The 17,503-nt window shown below is 46.9% G+C and overlaps 1 protein-coding gene across 1 annotated transcript in view; it reads right to left on the reverse strand.

Moving 5' to 3' along the window:
* RAD54L2 (RAD54 like 2) overlaps positions 1-17,503 on the reverse strand; it is a 784,453-nt gene that overhangs the window by 306,077 nt on the left and 460,873 nt on the right. Inside the window, exon 12 of the mRNA XM_069206800.1 lies at positions 8,636-8,878. Within this exon, the coding sequence (XP_069062901.1) occupies positions 8,636-8,878 (243 nt within the window). The remainder of the gene's footprint in view (positions 1-8,635; positions 8,879-17,503) is intronic.

A 17,503-nucleotide genomic window follows, 5' to 3' on the forward strand; every position in this document is an offset into this window, starting at 1 on the left:
GTACAAAGAGTAAGCCCTGTGTCCTGGTGTTGTAAGGGCATTAGCTTTATGGCCACTTTGTGCAGAACTGTGCACAACTCTTGGAGAAGGCCGATATTTTCTGCGCATAGTGTGTGAACAGGGTGGAAGGATTAGTGGGGATGAGAAGCTCAAGACTCCTATTTGAGATGATATCTAGAACACGACTATCTGAAGAGTTTTCCTTCCAAAGTGCAAGAAACTCCTGCAGCCCTCGACTCTTTAAGTGATGTGTGATTGGAGGCATGCATGATAAGTCAATGCTTTCAGATACAGCTTCCCTAGTGGGAGTGCCTCTTCCTCTACCAATGTTGGAGTTATTACGCTGGTATATCCCCAGTGTGAAACTCTTACGTCCTTGTTGGTGTAAGACAGCTGTAGTCGTTGGTATGACTTAGGATGTTCAGGAGAAGTGGTCATCGCTCTCCCCTAAATTGCAGCCTACCAGAGGAGCCCCTATTAGGTATTTGAATGGCACTCATACTCTTGGCTAGCTAGCTTTTTTTAAATTTTCTCCATCCTATCTACTGGACCAAAGAGATGCATGCTGTCAAAGAATAGGTTAATGAAGCGTTGTGTGAACCCCTGGCTTAAAGACCGGCGATGCAAAGCCATGAATGACTGAGTAAGATAACTGAGAGGTGCATCCCTCTAAGTGATGTATTAGCCAGATCCAATGCATGTCAGGTAGCACTTGAAATTATCTTGCACTCTGATTTCCTCTCACTTCCTAAAATGCTCTAGGAAACCTCTTGTATCCAGCATCTACCCTCTTAATCTCTTTATCCGGTAGCATGGGGGGGGGGGCATCACCAGTGGCATGTGAAACAGCCTGTTTATGGGTGGTGTGCACCACCAGGGAATCTGGAGGGACATGCCCCTTGATCTAGGTGGGGCCTGAGGGAATAGGTTGAAACCTATACTCCACTCTAGCATCAACCACCTAGGACCCGCCAGGCTCTCTGAAGGTATCAGTACTGGATTTGAGCTTCCCTCCTTAATATAGGTAGGAATTGCAATGAGAGTTCAGACTTTGATAGCATCTCTAACAGGAAATCATGTTCCTCAGGGAAAGTATGTATGTCTTCCATGTGGTATAACACTGTCCTTTGGATGACCAAATGTGACTATCGTCTGGGGAGAGGCGTTCAGTGGGACTGGTTCCAGGCCTGGATTCCCTCCAAGGTCTGTGTAAGGAAATGCCTCCTTGGCATGGTTACCCCCTGACTTTTTGCCTTTGCTGATGCCAAGTTATGATTTGAAAGTGTGCTGAGGCCTGCTAACCAGACCCCAGCACCTGTGTTATTTCCCTAACCTGTACATTTGTTTCTACAATTGGCACACCCTGGCAACCAGGTGAGTCCCTTGTAACTGGTACCCCTGGTACCAAGGGCCCTGATGCCAGGGAAGGTCTCTAAGGGCTGCAGCATGCTTTATGCCACCCTAGGGACCCCTCACTCAGCACAGACACACTGCTTGCCAGCTTGTATGTGCTGGTGGGGAGAAAATGACTAAGTCGACATGGCACTCCCCTCAGGGTGCCATGCCAACCTCACACTGCCTATGGCATAGATAAGTCACCCCTCTAGCAGGCCTTACAGCCCTACGGCAGGGTGCACTATACCATAGGTGAGGGCATGGGTGCATGAGCACTGTGCCCCTACAGTGTCTAAGTAAAACCTTAGACATTGTAAGAGCAGGGTAGCCATAAGAGTATATGGTCTGTGAGTCTGTAAAACACGAACTCCACAGCACCATAATGGCTACACTGAAAACTGAAGTTTGGTATCAAACTTCTCAGCACAATAAATGCACACTGATGCCAGTGTACATTTTATTGTGAAATACACCCCAGAGAGCATCTTAGAGATGCCCCCTGAAAACATACCCGACTTCCAGTGTGGGCTGACTAGTTTTGCCAGCCTGCCACACACCAAACATATTGCTGGCCACATGGGGAGAGTGCCTTTGTCACTCTGTGGCTAGTAACAAAGCCTGTACTGGGTGGAGGTGCTTCTCACCTCCCCCTGCAGGAACTGTAACACCTGGCGGTGAGCCTCAAAGGCTCACCCCCTTTGTTCCAGCGCCCCAGGGCACTCCAGCTAGTGAAGATGCCCGCCGCCTCCGGCCACGGCCCCACTTTTGGCGGCAAGGCCGGAGGAGATTATGAGAAAAAAAAAAGGAGTCGTCACTGCCCAGTCAGGACAGCCCCTAAGGTGTCCTGATCTGAGGTGACTCTGACTTTTAGAAATCCTCCATCTTGCAGATGGAGGATTCCCCCAATAGGATTAGGGATGTGCCCCCCTCAGGGAGGAGGCACAAAGAGGGTGTAGCCACCCTCAGGGCTAGTAGCCATTGGCTACTAACCCACCAGACCTAAACTCACCCCTAAATTGAGTATTTAGGGGCTCCCAGAACCTAGCACGATCGATTCCAGCAACCTGAAGACGAAGAAGGACTGCTGACCTGAAAGCCCTGCAGAGAAGACGCAGACACCAACTGCTTTGGCCCCAGCCGCCTGTCTCCCCACTTCAAGAAAAACTGCAACAGCTACGCGCTCCCCAGGGTCCAGCGACCTCTGAAGCCTCAGAGGACTACCCTGCATCTAAAAGGACCAAGAACTCCCGAGGACAGTGGCTCTGCTCCAAAGAAGAAACAACTTTGCAACAAAGAAACAACTTTTAAAGGACTGCACGTTTCCCACCGGAAGCGTGAGGCTTTCCACTCTGCACCGACGCCCTCGGCTGGACCTGTGGAGAAACAACACTACAGGGAGGACTCCCCGGCGACTGCGACCCTGTGAGTAGCCAGAGTTGAGCCCCCACAGCAACGCCTGCAGAGGGAATCCAGAGGCTCCACCTGACCGCGACTGCCTTCTTCTAAGAACCCGACGCCTGCTAAAGACACTGCACCCGTAGCCCCCACGACCTGAAGGATCCGACCTCCAGTGCAGAAGCAACCCCAGGTGGCCCTCTCCCTTGCCCAGGTGTTGGCTAGCCCGAAGACCCCCCCCCCCCCCCCTTTTGCCTGCCTGCTTCGCTGAAGAGACCCCTGGGTCTCCCATTGAACTCCATTGCAAACCAGACACCCGTTTGTACTCTGCACCTGGCCATCCCCGTGCCGCTGAGGGTGTACTTTTTTTAGATGACTTGTCTCTCCCCCCCCGTGCCCTACAAAGCCCCCCTGGTATGCCCTCCGAAGACGCAGGTACCTACCTTCTGGCAGACTGGAACCGGGGCACCCCCTTCTCCATTGAAGCCTATGTGTTTTAGGCACCACTTTGACCTCTGCACCTGACCGACCCTGAGCTGCTGGTGTGGTAACTTTGGGGTTGCCCTGAACCCCCACACAGTGGGCTACCTTGGACCCAACTTTGAACCCTGTAGGTGGTTTACTTACCTGCAAAACTAACAAATACTTACCTCCCCCAGGAACTGTTGAAATTTGCACTGTCTAGTTTTAAAATGGCTTATTACCCTTTTTGTGAAAACTGTACATGCTATTTTTCTGATTCAAAGTCCCTATGATACCTAAGTGAAGTACCTTTCATTTGAAGTATTGATTGTAAATCTTGAACCTGAGGTTCTTAAAATAAACTAAGAAAATATATTTTTCTATACAAAAACCTATTGACCTGGAATTGTCTTTGAGTGTGTGTTCCTCATTTATTGCCTGTGTGTGTACAACAAATGCTTAACACTACCCTCTGATAAGCCTACTGCTCGACCACATTACCACAAAATAGAGCATTAGAATTATCTCTTTTTGCCACTATCTTACCTCTAAGAGGAACCCTTGGACTCTGCATGCTATTTCTTACTTTGAAATAGTACATACAGAGCCAACTTCCTACTGTCACCTATTTAGTTGACATGGGCACTCAGAGCAATCACCACAGGGTGATCCAAGTGAAGTGCCCAAAAACCTTATCTTGAGAGGGCTGACATGAGCTTTCTCATGGCCACTGATGCGGGGCAGGAAGAGAAGAGTGACCCTCTCCCTGACCTCCTCTCCAAAACCCCGTTGATGGTTCAGTCGATGGGATAGTCTTTGCAGACAGCCTCAATGAACAGCAACAAGCGGACTGCAGACAAGTTCTCAGTCGGTTTTCAGAACTCTTTTCAATGACACCCAGTTAGACTACCTGGTGTGCCCATGATGTGAACACAGGTGATAGTCTGCCTGTTAAAAGTAAAATTTACAGGCACCCTGACCATGTCAGAGATTGCATCAGGGCAGAAGTCCAAAAGATGCTAGAGTTGGGGGTTACTGAACCTTCCGAGAGCCCTTGGGCTAGTCCTGTAGTACTTGTGTCCAAACCTCATTCCCAGGGCAGAATGAAAGAGATTAGGTTTTGTGTAGACTACAGAGGCCTCAATGCAGTCACTTAGACTGATGCCCATTCTATCCCCAGGGCAGATAAATTGCTTGGTACTCTGGCAGAGCCAAGTATCTCAGCACTTTTGATAAGACAGCAGGCTATTGGCAGATCAAATTGACTGATTCTGCCAAACCAGCATTTTCCACTCCTGGTGGGCATTACCACTTCCCAGTGATGCCTTTGAGTTTGAAACAATGCAGTTGCCACATCCCAAAGGGTGATGAATCAAGTTCTGGCAAGCCCGGAGGACTTTAGTGTAGCATATCTAGATGATATTGCTATCTTTAGCTCCACCGGGCTTGATCACCTGGCCCACCTCAGAAGTGTACTTGAGCCCTTGTAAAAGCCAGGCCTCACTATCAAGGCTACCAAATGCGAGATAGGGCAGAGCAAAGTGTTTTACTTGGGCCGCATGGTAGGTAGAGGCCAAGTTCAATACATACAGAGCAAACTCAGAACTATTTCGGATTGGCATGCTCCAACTACTCAAACTCAGTTCAGGGCTTTTCTGGGCCAGATTAGGTATTACAGGAGATTTGTAAAACATATGACTCCATTGTGACACAATTGAATGATCTCATGTATACAAAAAAGATGCCTAAAAAGGTACAAAGGACAGTTAGCTGTCAAGAGGCCTTTGATGCCCTGAAAAAAGGCCATGTTCTTAGCTCCAATTCCTAAAAGCCCTGACTACTCAAAACAATTCATAGTCCAGACAGATGCTTCAGAAGTAGGAATAGGAGCAGTGAAGTCTCAACGTAATGAAGAGGGCCAGGATCAACCAGTAGCTTCTATCAGCAGAAGGTTGAGCCCCCAGAGAGAAATGTGGGTCAGCTTTAGAGAGGAAGACCTTTGCTGTGATCTGGGCCCATGAAGAAGCTGAGGCCATACCTGTTTGGCACTCACTTCATTGTTCAGACAGATCATAAGCCCCTCTTATGACTTAAAAAGATAAAGTGTGAAAATCAAAAACTTTTGAGGTGGTCCATTTACCTACAGGGGATGGACTTTCAGTTGAACACAGACCTTGGAGTAACCATTCCCACGCTGATGGACTTTCGGATAGTTCCACTTAGAAAATGAAGAATCACCTGGGTTAAGGCTAGTCTTATCCTCTTTTGTTTGGGGGTGAAGGGGGGGGCTATGTAGAAAAGTAGTATGTTTCTGGAATAGGTACCCCCACTTTTTGCCTGGTGTCAGTTTGTTTAGACTGTAGTAAACTGGGTTCCTGCTAACCAGGACCCTGGTGTCAGTGTTCCATCCCCTAAATGTAGTTGCATGGTAACGTTTACACCCCACAATTGGCATACTGGTGCTCCCAGGGCCCCCCCCATGGGCTGCAGCATGTATTGTGCCCCCCCCCCATGCGGGCCCATGCAAACTGTGATTACCGGCCAGCTATTGCAGACTGGGTGAAGTGGTGCATGGACCTTTCACCACAGACAAAAGGGTTTGCGTTATATCATGGTCACTGCACTCTGATTCTGTAACTCACCCCTAAGGTAGGCCTTTCAGCCCAAAAGCAGGGTGCATGGTTCCAAGTGTGAGGGCACCCCTGTATGAGCAGAGGTGCCCCTACAAACCTTAGACTCCATTTCTTGGGATTTGTAAGTGCGGGAAGCCATTTTCAGGTATGTAGTGGACACTGGTCAACACAAGTTATCCAACTACATAATGGCTTTACTGAACCTAGGCATATTTGGTATCAAACTTGTTGGAATCATGCAAGTACACCGATTCCAGTAATGGGTGCCTGATACCATGTACTCTAGAGGTTCCCTAGGGGATTCCCCAAAGTCTGCCTGTACAGCCTTGCAGGGTCTGCATGCCAGTCCGTGCTGCTATCGATCCCAGACATGGCTCTGCTTTCCTGCTGCTAAGCCTAACTTGGGCAGGGGAAGCCAGATTAAAGGATTTCCTGTAAAAAAGGGGTGTGACCACCTTTTCTTTCGAAATAAGTGTCAATGGGCTGGGTTTCCTCTGAGAACCACCAGATTGGTTTGAAGGGCACATTTGGTGCTCTCTTTGCATAAACCGCTTTGCTCCAGTGCAGGCTCCCCCGGTTCCCGCACTGGCGTGAAAACACACAAAGGACAGGAGTGGGACCTACCCCCTGTTCAGCTCCTCCCCTAGGAAGGTGCACAGAGCTCTACCAGGTGGACACTTGATACTGCCATCTTGGAGATAAGATGGGCAGAGGCCCCTGGGAGCATCTGACTGGTTCGGCCAGGCAGATGACGTACATGACCATCTCTGAGAGGTGAGTTAATTCAAAGAGTGACTGACCACCTTTCAGAACTACTTAAGGGCTCCCTCGTGGATGGGTCCTCAGGTTCGCCGAGCAAGACTCTACAAGGAACTCTCTGCAAGACATTTTCTGCTCCTGGCCTCTGGAACTACTGCTGGTCTGTTTTGGAACTACAACACACCTGCAACATTGTTTCTCCAGAATCTGCAAGAATTCTGCAACATCCAAGGCAGTGCATCCTCCAGGGTCACAAGGAATATGTTTGCAACTGGAAGCACGAAGGAATCTCCCTTGGAGTGAAGGAGTCACTCCCCTGCATCCTTAGGCACCGCAAGATAACGCAGACCGGCTAGTGTGGTCTGCTGTTCCATAGACATAAAAAGGCTACGCTTCACAGTTGGTGGGTCTGTGGCTTCCTCTGGGTATTGATTGTCTTCTGACCAACTTGGGAGACTGTGGGCCCCTGCTCATGCCACTGGACTGGAACCCCTTTATGCACTGCGACTGTTGCTTTTGCAATGGCTTGTTGTCTCTTCCCTCCAAAAGATCTTCAGGTGCCAAGAAGCCCTGGCCTCCAGCACTCTACAACTCAAAGATCAGCCCCTGTCCTGCAACATGGGACTTCTGTTTTTTTTTTTTGTGCTGCTGAGGCCTCTTTGTGACTCCCTGTGTCCATCTCCGTGGGTCACTCGTGGGGGTCCAATGACGTCTGCTGGCCTTCCTGCGTGCTGAGGGCCACCCCTGACTCCCCCTCAAGGGCAGAGTCTCTTAGACCTTGCTAGGTCCCAAAAACTTGCAAATACCTCTTCAGCTCCTGCTTGCATTTACTAGTGCTTGTTGGTGACCTGGCTGGTCACTGACCCTCCTGCAATCCGGCGAATGTCAAGGAACTTCTTCCTCCACCGGCTTTCAAGAACTTCACCTCTAGGAGGGTGGGCCTTGCCACCTGCACCACCTGGGAAACTCCAAGGCTGCTGGACTCTGTCCCTTTCCTTTTCAGGTTTTCCTCGCCTGGATTCCGTCTCTGGGTTCCACCAGTCTGGTACACAGGTTGTGACAGCAGATGAACAATCAAGGCTTCCACTGACTTGACAGAGAGTCCTTTCTCCTCTCTGCATCCAGGTCCCCTGGTGTAGGTACACCTGTCTTCTGGGTATCCTCGGGTGGGGCCCTCTAAAAACTTCCTCTTGTCTGTTGGTTTCCGCAAGGTCCTGAATCACACAAACACCAACCACTACTCCCTGTGTTAGTCTATGGGACTATGCAAGATTGAATCCTGGCTAGAGAAGGTCTCCTCCTGTTGTTCAGGTTCCTCCTGAGTGTGTTCCTCCCCAAAGATGTCTGGGGTTTCATTCGGAGTCTTGTGCATCATTTCCAGTTAATGCGCCTTTCGGTCCAGAAGCGTCTTCTTCGACTGGCAAGATCTGCAGGCGTCACAGGTAGCTTCCTGATGATAGGGGGAGATGCACAGATTACACACTAGATGTTGGTCGATGTGGGTAAATTTAGCGTGGCACCAAGGACAGAATTGAAATGGCGTTCGTTCCATTAGCTTAGCATGGTGGTCGGTGCCCCGAGGTGAGGTAGGCCTGAGACGGGCAAAGACGTACCAGAGTGTGCACAGTTGGGTGCCCGACAGACTATTTGAGATGAGCGCATCGAAGAAGAAAAGACTGAAAGAAAGATTTCGAACCGGCACGAGTCGAAAGACGTCGCAAAGACACACATGTTCAAACCCGACAGTGGAGAGAAAACAATCTAACAAAGGAGTTGATGCCCATGCGTACTATCACCAAGAAGAGGAGTCACTCAATCCCAGGACTGAAAATGCATCTTCGAAGAAAAACAACTTGCACCACTCCGGACCCAACAATGCCTGGTAGTACACACTTTTATCTTTATATTTTATGATGGTGCTTCTAAGACAAAATAAACAAATATTCTCCCTACAATATACTATGCTGATTCAGCCCACTCAAGAAACTCACCCACTCGTAAGTGACCACCTGATGGGCCTTTTCCTGAAATGGATTCAAACCCACGGTCTGCAGGTGCTTGTTGTTGGCTGTCTCGCCTCCTGGCAGTCCTGCAGCATTGTTCTCCAGCTTCACTTTCCCACTGTGGGGCTTGCAGCTGGCATTGCTGCCCAGATCATCCACATCCAGATCATGTTCGTTGGCCAAGTTTTCCTTTTGCAGCGCCTCATGTAGAACATCAGGGTGGTTCCATATCTAGAGGAATAAGAAGGAAAAAGGCTTTTACTAAAGGAGATTAGATCCCATGTATGACCCAAGATGATTGCTGAATAAGAGACCATCTTGGTTAAGAGATGGAGACAAGAAAGGCTTTCAGCAGGGAAAAATATTTTCAATATGTTTATTCTGATTTATCAACAATTAAACTCAGTCATGTAAACACAGACACTTTGGTCACACAGGATCAAATCAATGTATTTCACTCAGCTATACTTTTGAGTTACAACAACCCAAGGCAAAAACTATCCTTCCTACCCATTACTACACCCTAAATCAATGTCTTCCCAATTTCAGTCATCTGAGCTTTTATTCCATTCTAGACCAAAGTAAATGTGTTCAGTTATTCACTATATGGATCCTAGCACTACCTTTTATATTTACCCCATAGTCTCTGTCTGGTGGGTTAGTTAATCCGGTTAACATTTTGTCTCACTCTACTAAGTCACCCTTCACTTTTTATAATTTTCCCTTGTGTGTTTTTTTTATTTTTTTAAATATGTTGTTCTACCACTAGCACCCACTGTACTTAACATATCTTTTTCCAAAATCATATTTTGGTAGTACAGGGCTTGTCAAATGTATTGGTATTCTCCTTTTAACTAAAATGGTCCCTAGGGCAGCCTCTTCAAAGGAAATATGACCAGTAGACAGGAATTCATTCTTTCTTCGGGTAAAGATTCTATCACCTTATGCATACTTTCAACCACCGTGGTCCACAATTCCACAAGCAACAGGCAGTTCCAAACCATATCAATGAAGTCACACATTGTGCACACACCAGTGACCTCTTCAGGTATACCCCATGCAATTTCTGGGGTGTGAAATACGTCTTGTTGCGGTAGTAACAATGGATCACCTAACTTTAGTACCTATATTTTAACCTATTCACGTGCTTTGTTTGAGCCACAGTCTGTTACTGGACCAGGGCACCCAGAACTCCGCCTCCAGTGTGCTTCTCAGTATCTCCTTCCACTATCCTGGACCAGACCTGTGTATAGCCTTGGTACTGGTTTCTCAACTTCTGCCAGGTTAAAGAGCGTTGACACTATGGTAGCTCTCTGTGGTGAATCTGGGAGTGTACTGTGTGCCAACTTAAAAAATTGGGAAATTCGGCATGATACCTCTACACATATTGCTTGCAACTTGAAAAATGTGAGGAATTTGTTATTCAGGTATACATTTTCTGTCTTTTCACATCTCTCAAGCTGCCTTGATATAGCCAGTTTTGTCATTCTCTCCATGAAAGGAATAATACTCTATATAAGCCTATCCAGGACGAGGAGTGGGAGCTTCAACACTGCTTCTACTATTTTGCACCACACTATTGCTATTTGTCGAATTACACAGGGACAGCTATGCATGATGTTTCGCCTACATTAACGTCTTCCTCAGTATTTCTGGAGGGTAGGTTCCCTTTAAGAGATTGTTTCCCCAGAGAGAGAGAGAGCGATAGATAGATAGATAAAGAGATATATAGGTTTAGAACCAAATCTAGTTCCTTAAATAATTTAGCTGGCAATGGGCATGGAGTTCTGCACATTTTAAAGGCATCATGGCAGAAAGACCATCTTGGCCCCTAAATTCCTCCCCATGATTGATAACAGTAACCTTTTCCAAAATTCTACTGTGTGTGTAATACATTCCAGGACCCGTCCCATATTTATCGTATTTAACTGAGGTCTATCATTTCTAATTTGGATGCCAAAGTATCTGAAACACCGTGTTTCCCATTGAATAAATAAATTCAGGCTCTCAAGAACTCTGGAGAAAGTCACATTTTTCCCACCTAATCAGTGAGTAAGCTTAATAGTTCTTTGAAATTTTCAAGTTCACTTAGTAAATGAGTGACTAACTTGCCTGGCTTGCTCAGATAAACAAATGTGTCACCTGGGCAATGCAATACAACGTTTTTTTTTTTTTTAACCTACCACTGTGCTGCACTGAGCTAGGTTGGAATAATCAATATAAACAGAACAAGGGACAATGGGTATCTCTCCCTAGTGCATCTTTCTAGTCTCCTGCTTTCTGAAATCCATCAATCTGTTTGAACTTCAATTGTGAGTTCCAAAAATAAAAGCTTAACCCGGAAGAAGAATTTCAATCCCAACCCTACTTTTCCTAATACACTGAGATCACCGTGTCAAATGCTTGCTCTATGCCAACTACTGAGATTGTGTACATCTCCTCAAATGTTGAAAAAGTGTGCATTAAGAGCATTATGTGTGTCCTGATTGGTCTTATGCTTGATCTCTATTATGAAACGTTTACATCAGTAGTTAACATAGAACTGAGAGGGATTTGCTGTGTCTGGTGGGTGAATCATTCCATTCACGAACTTTCTTCCATAAAAAGCTTTTAAAAGCTATTATGGTGACGAAGTGCATTCAATTGAAAAATCTGAAGTCCTTATGTGTGTAACAGACAACTGGATAATGGAGATGCTATCAATTTCCATACTAGCAAGGACCTTCCTCGTTTGACGAAGAGGAATTGTACAACAGTACTCAAGGTCATTACCTTCAAATCTATAATTAACAGCGTATTGCCTATCTTCATAAAATAATGACAAGAACGTACTTGTTTATTTTAAATTTCACTATCCTAATTGAATAAAATAATTTTATTGTTAGAATACGTTTTATCCTTAATTATGCTATGACTTATAATGTTTCATTTTATCTTCAGGTGTTTTGACTCATTTACGGATTACAGCATGCTTCTAAATCTTATGCACAGGATGCGGAATTATGATAAAAAAGGTGCTTGCAGGGGTTGTGTTTAGCTATGGCCTTCATATCTGTGTATCAGATCCTCAATTCAAAAGCTTTCCTTGACAAACTTCACCTCTAGCACGAGCTGAATATGTCGAGTTTTCCATGGATTTCATCTGCTCTAGCCTTGTTAAATGTGTATTACTTACAAAGTATTTTGCATTGCAGTGTATACTTATACTCATAATCTGACTGGGGCCAGAGAAGATCTAGTATAGTGAAATCTGAAGAGGCCAAAGGGGGACTTTTTCCTTTGAATGTTCCTCAAATAACTATCACCCACAATATGACTAAAGGAGCCCCTAGGATACCCGCTGGAAATGGTACACATCTCTCTCCATTCCCTGACCTAACCTGCAGATAAGGTGGCCTCACTACAGGAGAAGTGGGGGAATATTGAGGACCTAGTTGTCATATTGCAAACTCCCAGTGGAGCTCATTAAAGAGTGGTCACAATCTGAATCTGTCCATACACAGTTCCCTGTGCCTGCAGAATATGCCGGATGGCAGCAGCACTAAAATCTTAGGGGGAGCTTACTGCAATCTGGATGGCACTGACAACTTTTCTTAAAACTGGCATACTTTTGTCACAGTACTTAAGTCACCTTCCTTGTGTGCATTGTCCATAATGATGAAGGGCAGGGACCAAGCAATATGATGAAATCCTGATCTCTTGTCCTCTAATTTGCATTCATAAAGGTTGCTAGAAATTGAGATGTGTAGAGTAACAGACTGTCTAATTAATATTAATATATTAGCACCCTATGTAAACACCCAGCATGAGGCCCAATAGGCAACCCAGGGTGACTACGGTGAAATACCTTTTCCCTAGCACAATGGAGAAAGGTTTGGTCTAAGATCGATCCTACTAAGCCTCAAAATAAGTCGTTTCACAATTTAGGGCATCCTGGCTAAACTTAGTGTAGGAAACTAGCCCCTTGTTTGAAGTACCCCCCACTTTTTGCCTCATACCTAATGCAAACTTGACTGAGTCTCTGCTGGGATCCTGCTAACCAGGCCCCAGCACCTGTGTTTTCACTAAAACTTACTACTGTTCCACAATTGGTACACCCCTGGCACACAGCTAAATCCCTTGTAAACGGTACCAGTGGTACAAAGGGCCCTAAGACCAGGGAGGGTCCCTAAGGGCTGCAGCATATATTGTACCACCCTAAGGGACCCGTCACCAAACATATGCACACGGCCAATGCAGCTTGTGTGTGTTGGTGGGTAGAAAGAGATAAAGTCGACGTGGCATCCCCCTCAGGGTGCCATGCCCACCAACCACTGCCTATGGCATAGGTCAGTCACCCTTCTAGCAGGCCTTACAGCCCTGAGGCAGGTTGCAATATACCACAGGTGAAGGCATGGCTGCATAAGCAATATTCCCCTACGGTGTCTAAGTCCATTCTTAGACTTTCTAAGTGCAGCTTTTGTTCTATTATTCATACTAGCCCAGGCGAAACACTAGAGAGAAACAAAGTAAGTTTTGAATTTACTTGTTGGAACAATCATACTCTTGCACAGAGAGAATGAGCTGAAATAATTACACAGATGAAACAAAGCAAGGTAATCAGTATAATGAATAAGGTAAATATAATAAACAAGCCAACCATTGTAAATGAGTTCTAGAGATTCATACCTAACCCTAAGACTATACTGAGAGCATAGTGGGTGTACCCTTCTGCCTCCCTAGTCTACAGGATTAGCCTCAGCCACATACCTGGAAATAGTGCCAGAAGTCAGCCTTTAGTGTGGATGGCAATCCTCACGGGAAACTGGTACATTAGTGTAAGGAAATGCCTCCTTGGCATGGTTGCCCCCTGACTTTTTGCCTTTGCTGATGCTATGTTTACAATTGAAAGTGTGCTGAGGCCTGCTAACCAGGCCCCAGCACCAGTGTTCTTTCCCTAACCTGTACTTTTGTATCCACAATTGGCAGACCCTGGCATCCAGATAAGTCCCTTGTAACTGGTACTTCTAGTACCAAGGGCCCTGATGCCAAGGAAGGTCTCTAAGGGCTGCAGCATGTCTTATGCCACCCTGGAGACCTCTCACTCAGCACAGACACACTGCTTGCCAGCTTGTGTGTGCTAGTGAGGACAAAACGAGTAAGTCGACATGGCACTCCCCTCAGGGTGCCATGCCAGCCTCTCACTGCCTATGCAGTATAGGTAAGACACCCCTCTAGCAGGCCTTACAGCCCTAAGGCAGGGTGCACTATACCATAGGTGAGGGTACCAGTGCATGAGCATGGTACCCCTACAGTGTCTAAACAAAACCTTAGACATTGTAAGTGCAGGGTAGCCATAAGAGTATATGGTCTGGGAGTTTGTCAAACACGAACTCCACAGCACCATAATGGCTACACTGAAAACTGGGAAGTTTGGTATCAAACTTCTCAGCACAATAAATGCACACTGATGCCAGTGTACATTTTATTGTAAAATACACCACAGAGGGCACCTTAGAGGTGCCCCCTAAAACTTAACCGACTGTCTGTGTAGGCTGACTAGTTCCAGCAGCCTGCCACACCAGAGACATGTTGCTGGCCCCATGGGGAGAGTGCCTTTGTCACTCTGAGGCCAGTAACAAAGCCTGCACTGGGTGGAGATGCTAACACCTCCCCCAGGCAGGAGCTGTGACACCTGGCGGTGAGCCTCAAAGGCTCACCCCTTTGTCACAGCCCAGCAGGGCACTCCAGCTTAGTGGAGTTGCCCGCCCCCTCCGGCCACGGCCCCCACTTTTGGCGGCAAGGCTGGAGGGAACAAAGAAAGCAACAAGGAGGAGTCACTGGCCAGTCAGGACAGCCCCTAAGGTGTCCTGAGCTGAAGTGACTCTAACTTTTAGAAATCCTCCATCTTGCAGATGGAGGATTCCCCCAATAGGGTTAGGATTGTGACCCCCTCCCCTTGGGAGGAGGCACAAAGAGGGTGTACCCACCCTCAGGGCTAGTAGCCATTGGCTACTAACCCCCCAGACCTAAACACGCCCTTAAATTTAGTATTTAAGGGCTACCCTGAACCCTAGAAAATTAGATTCCTGCAACTACAAGAAGAAGGACTGCCTAGCTGAAAACCCCTGCAGAGGAAGACCAGAAGACGACAACTGCCTTGGCTCCAGAAACTCACCGGCCTGTCTCCTGCCTTCCAAAGATCCTGCTCCAGCGACGCCTTCCAAAGGGACCAGCGACCTCGACATCCTCTGAGGACTGCCCCTGCTTCGAAAAGACAAGAAACTCCTGAGGACAGCGGACCTGCTCCAAGAAAGGCTGCAACTTTGTTTCCAGCAGCCTTGAAAGAACCCTGCAAGCTCCCCGCAAGAAGCGTGAGACTTGCAACACTGCACCCGGCGACCCCGACTCGGCTGGTGGAGACCCAACACCTCAGGAGGGACCCCAGGACTACTCTGATACTGTGAGTACCAAAACCTGTCCCCCCTGAGCCCCCACAGCGCCGCCTGCAGAGGGAATCCCGAGGCTTCCCCTGACCGAGACTCTTTGAATCCTAAGTCCCGACGCCTGGGAGAGACCCTGCACCCGCAGCCCCCAGGACCTGAAGGACCGGACTTTCACTGGAGAAGTGACCCCCAGGAGTCCCTCTCCCTTGCCCAAGTGGAGGTTTCCCCGAGGAACCCCCCCCTTGCCTGCCTGCAGCGCTGAAGAGATCCCGAGATCTCTCATAGACTAACATTGCGAACCCGACGCTTGTTTCTACACTGCACCCGGCCGCCCCCGCGCTGCTGAGGGTGAAATTTCTGTGTGGGCTTGTGTCCCCCCCGGTGCCCTACAAAACCCCCCTGGTCTGCCCTCCGAAGACGCGGGTACTTACCTGCAAGCAGACCGGAACCGGGGCACCCCCTTCTCTCCATTCTAGCCTATGTGTTTTGGGCACCACTTTGAACTCTGCACCTGACCGGCCCTGAGCTGCTGGTGTGGTAACTTTGGGGTTGCTCTGAACCCCCAACGGTGGGCTACTTTGGACCAAGAACTAAGCCCTGTAAGTGTCCTACTTACCTGGTTAACCTAACAAATACTTACCTCCCCTAGGAACTGTGAAAATTGCACTAAGTGTCCACTTTTAAAACAGCTATTTGTCAATAACTTGAAAAGTATACATGCAATTTTTATGATTTAAAGTTCCTAAAGTACTTACCCGCAATACCTTTCAAACAAGATATTACATGTTAAATTTGAACCTGTGGTTCTTAAAATAAACTAAGAAAAGATATTTTCTATAACAAAACCTATTGGCTGGATTTGTCCCTGAGTGTGTGTACCTCATTTATTGTCTACGTGTATGTACAACAAATGCTTAACACTACTCCTTGGATAAGCCTACTGCTCGACCACACTACCACAAAATAGAGCATTAGTATTATCTATTTTTACCACTATTTTACCTCTAAGGGGAACCCTTGGACTCTGTGCATGCTATTCCTTACTTTGAAATAGCACATACAGAGCCAACTTCCTACATTGGTGGATCAGCGGTGGGGTACAAGACTTTGCATTTGCTGGACTACTCAGCCAATACCTGATCACACGACAAATTCCAAAATTGTCATTAGAAATTGATTTTTGCAATTTGAAAAGTTTTCTAAATTCTTAAAAGACCTGCTAGGGCCTTGTGTTAGATCCTGTTTAGCATTTCTTTTAGAGTTTAAAAGTTTGTAAAAGTTTGAATTAGATTCTAGAACCAGTTGTAGATTCTTAAAAAGTATTCCAACTTTTAGAAGCAAAATGTCTAGCACAGATGTGACTGTGGTGGAACTCGACACCACAGCTTACCTCCATCTTAAGATGAGGGAGCTAAGGTCACTCTGTAAAATAAAGAAAATAACAATTGGCCCCAAACCTACCAAAATACAGCTCCAGGAGCTTTTGGCAGAGTTTGAAAAGGCCAACCCCTCTGAGGGTGGCAACTCAGAGGAAGAGGATAGTGACTTGGAGGAAAATTCCCCCCTACCAGTCCTATCTAGGGAGAACAGGGTCCCTCAAACCCTGACTCCAAAAATAATAGTCAGAGATGCTGGTTCCCTCACAGGAGAGACCAACACCTCTGAAATCACTGAGGATAACCCCAGTGAAGAGGACATCCAGTTAGCCAGGATGGCCAAAAGATTGGCTTTGGAAAGACAGATCCTAGCCATAGAGAGGGAAAGACAAGAGATGGGCCTAGGACCCATCAATGGTGGCAGCAACATAAATAGGGTCAGAGATTCTCCTGACATGTTGAAAATCCCTAAAGGGATTGTAACTAAATATGAAGATGGTGATGACATCACCAAATGGTTCACAGCTTTTGAGAGGGCTTGTGTAACCAGAAAAGTGAACAGATCTCACTGGGGTGCTCTCCTTTGGGAAATGTTCACAGGAAAGTGTAGGGATAGACTCCTCACACTCTCTGGACAAGATGCAGAATCTTATGACCTCATGAAGGGTACCCCGATTGAGGGCTTTGGATTCTCCACTGAGGAGTATAGGATTAGATTCAGGGGGGCTCAAAAATCCTCGAGCCAGACCTGGGTTGACTTTGTAGACTACTCAGTGAAAACACTAGATGGTTGGATTCAAGGCAGTGGTGTAAGTAATTATGATGGGCTGTACAATTTATTTGTGAAAGAACACCTATTGAGTAATTGTTTCAATGATAAACTGCATCAGCATCTGGTAGACCTAGGACCAATTTCTCCCCAAGAATTGGGAAAGAAGGCGGACCATTGGGTCAAGACAAGGGTGTCCAAGACTTCAACAGGGGGTGACCAAAAGAAAGGGGTCACAAAGACTCCCCAGGGGAAGGGTGATGAGACAACCAAAACTAAAAATAGT

The sequence above is a fragment of the Pleurodeles waltl genome, chromosome 9 (genome assembly GCF_031143425.1).
Source record: "Pleurodeles waltl isolate 20211129_DDA chromosome 9, aPleWal1.hap1.20221129, whole genome shotgun sequence".
Taxonomy (NCBI): domain Eukaryota; kingdom Metazoa; phylum Chordata; class Amphibia; order Caudata; family Salamandridae; genus Pleurodeles; species Pleurodeles waltl.